Here is a 9070-nt window from a genome sequence, read left to right as displayed (position 1 = left end):
TCAATATTTATTTAAACTTTAAAAAGCGACTGGACTTTATATTTATGGCTGAAAACGTTGGAATCAAGTCCGGGAAGGCTTATCCTTAACATTCGTCCCAATGACTAAAGGTCCCATGATGAATAAGTCCTTACCAAAGGGCTGCATGTTGGATGGAACGCTTCCCTCTCTGCCACTTCCCCCTATGCGTAATATTCTAGGAGGCTGTGCGGCTCCAACCGGATGGGGTTTGTATTGGCTGACAGCGTTTCCAGCACAGGGCGACCAATGAAACCAGAGCATGGGCTCGGCGTATAACAGCGAAGATTGACGTGGAGGACGCGTCAAATTAATTCCAGCAGACTCCACGCTCCCCGGGATAACTCCAATTTGCATTTATCGGATGAAGAACACTTTGGTGCCATTGTACCTTGCAGTCACTTGCGTCCAAAAAAGAAGGGGGCACGCTGCAAGTCGGAGGAGATTCTGAGAGGTCTATTTTCTCTCTTCTGGGGCTCATTCCTCCGGTTCCCCTTCCTTCTCTGACTTCGCTCGGACGCATTCAGCCATTTGCGGGGGCACCTATATACTTGCCAGCATCTCGAAACGTATAGGCAAATGGGTAAGCCCTTACTTTCTGCATGCTTCAGTGGCTGGGAGTTTATGGAAGCGTATCCAGCCTCACCACGCCTGCGTAAAGACGAAAATAAGCATTTTTCTCCTTCCTTCCCAGTTCAGATAATGTTAAAATGAAGAATGGCTTTGGCGACAGCTTGTCAAGTTTATTTGGTGGTGGATTTTTCCAGTGTTATTGAGCAAGAGTCTCTGTCTGTTTAAAGCTTTAAATCTTAAATAGAACCACACCACCAATTATGGCGAAACGTCCTTTTTTTGAAGGGCTCTCTGTGTCTAATCTTCAAACTCGCCATTTTAATGTTGTTTGTGTTGTGTGCGCAGAGGTGTTGGAGGGTAAAGCCAGACTGTTTACACGCGTTTGTAAAGTTTTAACGTAGAGGTTTCCAGAAAGAAGTTACAGACCTTTATAGGATGACATGTACATCTTAAAAATACCACTTTATGGTGTAATAGTACAGTAGCTGGACTGTATCAAACTAAGGCAGGAGGGGTATTTTAAAATGTCCTTGCCTCTTAATATTTGATAAATATTATTTTATAAAAATATATTTTGTGTTAGAGTAAATGCATCACATTGAACACACAATATTTTCATTGACTTTTGCCAGACACATGTGTAATCATCTCAAAGAGTGAAAATATATATCCTGTGTGCCTTTCTTTCAGAGCAAACGTATGGAGAGGTGAACCAGCTAGGCGGAGTGTTCGTCAATGGACGACCCCTGCCCAACGCCATTCGGCTAAGAATAGTGGAGCTGGCCCAGCTCGGGATCAGACCCTGTGATATTAGCCGGCAACTCCGAGTCTCCCACGGCTGCGTGAGCAAGATTCTAGCGAGGTACAACGAGACTGGCTCCATCTTGCCCGGTGCCATCGGTGGAAGCAAGCCTCGCGTCACGACGCCCAACGTGGTGAAAAATATCAGGGAATACAAACAAAACGACCCCGGGATCTTTGCCTGGGAGATCCGGGACAGGCTTTTGGCAGACGGGGTTTGTGACAAGTACAATGTCCCGTCTGTTAGCTCGATCAGCAGGATTTTACGCAACAAGATTGGAAATCTCTCCCAGCCTAACCAGTATGAAAGCAGTAAGCAATCCTCCGCGCAGGCCGGGCTCCCCTACAACCACCTATACCCCTATTCCTACCCCAACACCATGTCGCCCACTGGCACTAAAATGGGCAACCCCTCTGGAGTACCTGTGACAGCTGGACATGTGAGCATATCCAGGGCCTGGCCTTCTGCGCACACCGTCAGTAACATCCTCGGAATACGGGCCTTCATGGATCCCACAGGTGAGGAAAACACGACCATTTTAGAATCTGTGCCTCAGTGGTACTTGTGTAAAACTTCAGCTCTGCCTCTTCTCCAATAAGGACTTAATAAAGCAGGGTAGCTGGCTGTTATTACTGTTTTCTGCATGATTAATTGCTGAGCACAACCTGTTCTTGGCATCAGACAGGACAATGTGTCCATTAAAAGTTGTACAGGCCTCCACTTCACCATTGCGCCAGTATAAGGCCACTCTCAATGGGCCTTTTCATGGGATGGTGCATTTGCAAACACCTTGCCCACCTGCTATATCCAAACTAATCCTCCAAGTAGCCATTGCAAGCTTTTTTGTTTCTTTGCTTTCCTTGTCTCCTAGTCAGTGTTTTCATCAACTGCTATGTCTCACTGGCACATTGCATTTTTGTGCAATGAGGTCCAACATATTTTTTTTTATATAATTCAAGTCGACTAGGCTCATTTTCAAATGCGTTTCCTAATTGAAAAAACAGCAAACACACTTTTATTCAGATCATTGCTTCTTTTACGCAAACACGTGAAACTAAAATATAGATCTTAACTAGATATTTTAAGGCCAATAAAAGTATTCATATAAATTTGCAAATGAGATAGGAATATTTATATAAAGCTGCAGCTTTATAGTTCGATGCTGGTTTAATTTACAAGATGAAGTTAAAATCAACATCCAGAATACACAACCGTATAACACATGGCTAGGCACTTAAATAAATCAAATAAATTTGATATAAATTAATACATTTGTTTGAGTATCTTTGAGTTTAAAAAGTACTTTAGAAAAGTGTGGGATTTGGAAAATAAAATATATTTTATAGCCAAGATACGCAAAACTGTTATGCATGGCTTTCAGTTTCATTATGAAGCTCAAGGGACTGCGCTTTTTTTCTTTTTCTATATATTTTTTTCTTTTTTCTTTTTTTCTTTTTCTTTTTTTGCACTTTTTTCACATCTCTGACATGAAGTTACTCTTTCTAAATCAGCAATTGCTGGGACGGAGGGATATCCACCAAAAATGGAGGAGTGGAGCGTCAACAGAGCAGCTTTCCCAGCGGCTCACACGGTCAACGGGATCGACAAGTCAGCCATCGACGCCGACATAAAATACGCTCAGGTAAAAAAAATAAATATATATATAACATTAAGACATATGTGCATCTATGTATCTACGTTTTTATCCACTGGAAAACGTCTAAAGGTTTATCACCAGAATGGGCAGAGTTTATAGAAAATGTTTTGCTTCAAATGGCTGTGGCAGAGCTGTGAAAGGGGATCATCAAACAGTCATGTGAGGCCACAGAGTTTTCATGATTCCGACTCTGTTTTATTCATTAAACGCGTCTTCTGTGTTTTGGACGAGGATGACTGAGACCATAGCTGTGTACACATGCTCTAATTTGGCTCGCTGTATTTATGGCAGATTAAATTATAGTGATACTCGTGTATTCCTCATTCTCCTTCCCTGCTCCCCTAAACCACTCGAACACCAAACACCGTGTTCAAGAACCGCTGCTGCAGGCCGCACGCCACTGTCACATGCAATTATAAGTCCCGTAAGTTTCCAGTGGGTTGGTGCTCATTTTTCTACACGTCTTATCTGTTGGCCTACAGCCCTCCTCGACGCTGTCCGGTTATGTCTCGGCGTGCGCTTACTCTCCAACCAACCAGTACGGGGTGTACAGTGGGCCTGCAGGCGGCTACGTGGCCCCGGGCCACCACCACTGGCAGACGCAGAGCCCGGCCCTGTCCCACCCAGGCAGCGGGATGAGCATGCATGCAGGGGAGATCCACTCACCGATGGCGTTTAAGCATCAGAACCGAGAAGGTACAGAACAACACAGATGACCAAACTTACACCCTGAACTGGATGCAGATACTTCATATTATTATTATTATTATTATTATTTTTATTGCATTTACTATATCTGTTAAACTTATACCCGCACAAGGCCACACTGTTTCTGTCCCTCCCCTCCTCTTCCTCTTCTCACGCACACTTTCTCAACAAGCAGTAACCACGACGAATGTAAACATTTACCAAAACCCTGATAAAGTCTAATTATGTGTCTATTACCAAATATTGACCTTGCAGACTTGGCCAACGTCTGGCCTGCCAAGCGGTCCGAGACCTTTTTTTTTTAATAATTATTATTATTTTTATTTTTTGTAATCACGTGAAATTGAATGGAAACCTTTAATGATTCTGTATTTATGAACATTTGTTTGTCCAATCTGCTCCAACTTGCGGGTGAAATGACCCACATAAGGTCCCCGGGAGTAAACCAATTATTTAATGTGAAGTTGCACGCAGCATCGTTTCTAATTCCTTTTCGCTTTTACAGGAGACAGAAAACCGCCCAGTCCATTGAGCAAGCAGCAGCAGCAGCAGCAACATGAAGACTTGAACAGTGTGCACGGACTCAGTCTCCCTACCTCATCATCCTAACCGGGACTTAAGACAACTTAATTACCAGACCCATTTAACTGAACTCATTTCAACATCTCCCAACAGTAAGTGTGATCACTAACGGCTTGTTTGTAGCTGACAATCCAACACAGGCCTGTTCACCCGCCTTCTAGCTTTATCGGCCTTTATGGCCACATGAATGTAAGCTTGCATGGATGTATCGGCGTCTCCTCCTCACTGGTTGATAGACCTGTTCATATACTGCATATCCTCTAACGGAGACTGCAGGAGAAAACCTTTTTTTTTTTTTTTTTTTTTTTTTACATTTTGTAAATCCAAGTTGATGTTTCATTATTTTAATCCGCCATATATGCATCTTTAATTTGTGGCCATGATCTCGATTCCACAGTGACTCAACGATGTGAACAAAAAAGATATAAATTGTCTAAATGTAAAATATTCGCCAAAGCTTTAATTATATATTTTTATAATTTCATTGTAAATATTAAAGAAAAAAAAAAACAATAATAAAGGCTTTTTTTTCCAAATGCCAAATCTTGTTGCAGCTTATATTATTTCACCAGATCCGTGAGACGTTTAAGGACAGGTAAACGTAGGAAATCGAAAAGTTTTCTTTTCGCTCAAACGGTTTTTCGTTTAGTTTCATGCAAAAGCTAGACAGCCTGGTTTCTTTTGCATTGATAACCTGGAAAGAAGCAACGGTGCAACTCTAAAAAATGACTTTTGCATGTCACCAACAAATCCAGCCGTGTCTCCCATGTGGAGGCGACAGAAAAAAAAAAAATATATTTTCTGTTCTGAAAATAAGTTCGACCGTGATGCCTTTAATGACCTCGAACTTATTTAGATCACTGGGGAGGAAAAAAAAAAAAAAAAAAGAACTGCCTCGGATGAAAACATGCTCTTTTTTTGGAATCATGTCATAATGACGGTAATGATTACTATTTACTGGGAAATGTAATTTTGTTTACTCACGCATAACCTCCCTACACTTCCAAAGAGCTCTCCGCGGGCTGGGCGCCTCCGTTGATGCTATCTGAGTTGTAATTGATACCCGCCATGATGAAAATCTGAGGGGGCCGATCACACACACGTTAATGAACGGTGTGTACAGGAGAGCAGCTGACGGCCCAATCCACCCACATGCAGCCTCGGGGATGTGTTATCCCGCATAGAAATTACGAGAATTTTCCCATACAGGCCTATAAGCTCTGCCCTCTCTGTCTCCCTCTCTCCCTCTCTTTCTGTAAACTGTTTATTCCTGTGGCCTGTTTGCGCACTACCAGCTCTGACAAAGAGACTTCTCACAGCTTTCCTGTTAAAACACTCTCAACTGCGTGCCATTTGATATGTCTGTCATGTCTGATTTCACCTCTATGTTGGCTTATTGGTCTGATAAACATATTTTATAGGTTTGTGCTGGACAAGGGGACCTTTGCACGGCTCTTTTTACTTCACATTTAGTTTGTTATGTCATTCAGAAATTTAAAGATATTTGAAAAAAAAAATGTATTTCATATTAGGTCTATTTTTGAAAGCGTCGAGTCCCCTAAAGACCCCATAACAGATGATGTTGGCATAGATTTTTATGACATGATGTTTTGGTTCAGACCTCTGCTCTGTAAAAAAAAAAAAAAAAAAAAAAAAAAAAAATACGTCGTGTTAAAGACTGAATGTTTTTGTGAGTGCATAACTTACAAAACTAATTGTACTGGCATCCCAGAAAATAAAATCTAATAATTTGTCATAAAAGTGTACCAAAAGTCACATTTAACGTTTCGTCTCGATCCTTTCTGCGAACCAAAATGACCATGACGCATGTAATAATGGAAGAAAAACTAATAAGAGGGCAGCTCTTACAACTTGAATTTGACTATTTTTTTTTTTTTTTTTAACCTTGCAAACGAACTGCATCACTCCTGCAGATGCGGGACGGTGAGGTCAGGGGGACTGTGTGACACACGCTTGGTTTGGCGACAGAGCCAGCTTTAGTTTAGTTTTGTCGAGCAATGAGATTTTTTATTTATTATTATTCATTTTTTTTTAACAGCATATTCAGTGTTAATGCACAAAGACTGAAAAAAAATCTCTTTATAATACAGATTTAATTGTTGTATAATGTAAAGTTAGTTCTCATCTATTTCTAGGAACAGTAAGTCCTCAAAAATAAAAAAAATAAAAAATATATAGTCTTGTTTTGAGCAGTTGACTGCTCATGGAGCTCAAGAACTACACAGAGATCATTGATTGTATCTGTTTCTCCAAACAGTGATAAAAACTGATCAGTCAAATCAGCTGCAAAGTTTTAAAACACTTTCAGTGGACTGAATGATATTAAAATAATCAGTGGCACAGTGTTTCCTGGAAGGACTGGAGCAGCATTAATCCTTAGCAGCTTTGAGTGGAAACGGAGGATCAATGCTTACACCGTTATGATAATCTCAATATTCCATGGTAAAATAGAGAATAACTGATCTTTTCCAGTGTATGCTGATGCATTTCTTTTGCTATAAGACTGTGGATAATGGATAAGGGATTGCAGACACAAATAATGCAAAATAAATGCACAGAAAATTAATATAACTACTCTCACTGAAAATCAATTGGACTGAAAGCAGCCGTTTTGTTGATATACAGCTGGATAGTGGGATTATATGTTCTTGATCCTGGCTATAGTGTGGGTTAAAAGCAAGAAAATATAATTAAAATCCACTATAGTGTCTTTTAAATTTGAAAAAAAAAAACAACTCAGAGAAATGGATGTACTCGTCTTGAACCTGTTGTTGTTCTTTAAAAAACATCTTCTGAACTTTATTGTCCTAAAATTTAAACATAATCTTACCTGCAGTTGTTGTTCATATGCAAGAAGTATGATATTAAATGTCTAGCAGCGATCCGTAAAGGCTGAATACGTCTTATATTGTCCCGTTTCGTACGGGAACTATGACGAGTTATCCATGTTTATCTGAGACTTCTAAAAAAATAAATGATCCCTGAAAACAGGAAGTGATTTGCTCAGGTGCATGTCTACCTTTCTACAAACGTGGTCTCCCAGCACAGAGCACTGAGGTGTTTTATTAGCAGGTTTTTAGGGCACACACTGGAGTTTGGGGTGCCACGAGCTCTATTTTGCAGCAGCTGATTTCTTTACCCCCTTTTTTGCAGTGAAATCCCGAGTGACTCAGTATATCCAAACATTAAGATGGCCTTTGAGTACACACGCTCCCTTACTGGAGTCGGTCATGTTTTCCCGGATACCACTTGGGGTTCGGAAAACACTCCTTCATGGTGGTGGGGTTACTTCCTGCGGGACCTATGGTCATCAATCAGGGCAGCAAGTGATACCCCCCATCGCGCCTCTGGCAGACCCTCTGTGTTGGAAGGGCAGCAGGTGGGCTAGTTTCACATGTTGTTTCCTATCGACACAGGGCACACAAACCTAATATTTTTGAAATAGGTGCAACAACACAATGAGGCCACTTTTGTCGTCCCAGACAGGAATTTCTTTCCACATTTTTTTCATACAAGTCTTCCAGTCTTTTCTTCTCATAATCTAGTTTGAGAAGTTTGGTCAGTATAAAATGATTTGCCAAAATGTTGTTGTTTATATGTTGTGGTGTCTGGAGATGCTTGACGTCATGGTTGGACCAGAGAGATCGGAAAGTTGCAGATGTAATTTCCTGCTTGCAATAGTTTAACCATGCAAGAACGTTACTGATGTGTAACCGCGTGTTTTTGCAAAATAGACTTTCCCCTTTTAATATATGCTTCTCCATTAAACACTGCTTCTGGGTAGAAGAAACAAAGGGAGACCTTCTGCAGTGGAACACGACTAACCTTCAATGAAACTACTAACACAAACGTGTGCAGATGCCCAGACTTAAATGGCTCTGCTCTCCATGGCCTTAAGAGTGTTACCTCTGAAACTTAAACTTGAAAGGATTCTCAAATACCGCAAGCTTACACAGATACTTGGAGAGATGGATAGGAGACTTGGCCTCCTTGATCCTAATGGATATGATATTAAGCACTATTAATAATCCAAGCAGAAGTGAAACGGTGACAGAGATTACTTAAAAAGCAGGAACACGCGCTCCTGTCTTGAACTTGAGCGATTCATCACTGTCCGCCATGTGTACAGGAGGGATTGAGTGTTCTTTAGAGACCAAAGTTCAGTTTATGTGTTTGACACTTTGCTGGGTATGATTTAAGACGTTTTACATTATCTCTTCTTTTTTCTTTGCGTGAAGAGGGGAAACTACCCCAGGCCGGCCAGGAGTCACTCACTCACTCACTACTCTGCCTCTGCATGACTCAAAGTCAACAAGAGAGCATCTCAGGACAGGCGACACGGCAGACCAGACAGGTCCTGGAAAAAGCAGAGAAACCTTTTAAAAGGAGAGTGGCAAGTTGGCAACGTGTCAGATTCAGAAACAGAGGCCGGTGTCAGCATTTCTGCCCCCATCTGAAATTTCAAATTAATCGACTTGCCATGGCAACGTGGTGCACGCAAGCATGTACAATGCCGGGACATGTCATGTGCCTACATCCTCATCGTTGACAAGCATGTAAGAAACAAAGTGAATTAAAAAGGGTAGCTGCCAGGATCTGAAGCATTCAGGCATTCCGAAAGGTCACATGCGGAGGGAGTTGCATGAAATGTGCAGGGAAAGCACATGAATTTGAATATTGTATTATTGTATCAGTGCAAGGGGTGCATT

The 9070-nt window shown here is 41.3% G+C and overlaps 1 protein-coding gene across 1 annotated transcript; it reads left to right on the top strand.

Annotated features, from left to right (window-relative positions):
- Positions 1-222: 222 nt before the first annotated feature.
- Positions 223-4584, top strand: pax1a (paired box 1a; the record flags this gene model as incomplete). Its single annotated transcript, XM_084568534.1, is given in 7 exon segments — positions 223-227; positions 389-569; positions 571-601; positions 1282-1911; positions 2905-3035; positions 3533-3746; positions 4264-4584. Coding segments are annotated over 7 exon segments (1296 nt in total). The 3' UTR covers positions 4368-4584.
- Between the last annotated feature and the right edge of the window lie 4486 nt (positions 4585-9070).

The sequence above is a fragment of the Chelon labrosus genome (assembly GCF_963514085.1).
Source record: "Chelon labrosus genome assembly, chromosome: 20".
NCBI lineage: Eukaryota > Metazoa > Chordata > Actinopteri > Mugiliformes > Mugilidae > Chelon > Chelon labrosus.
Note: the sequence above shows the minus strand (reverse complement) of the source record. Positions and strands in the feature narration are given on the sequence as shown.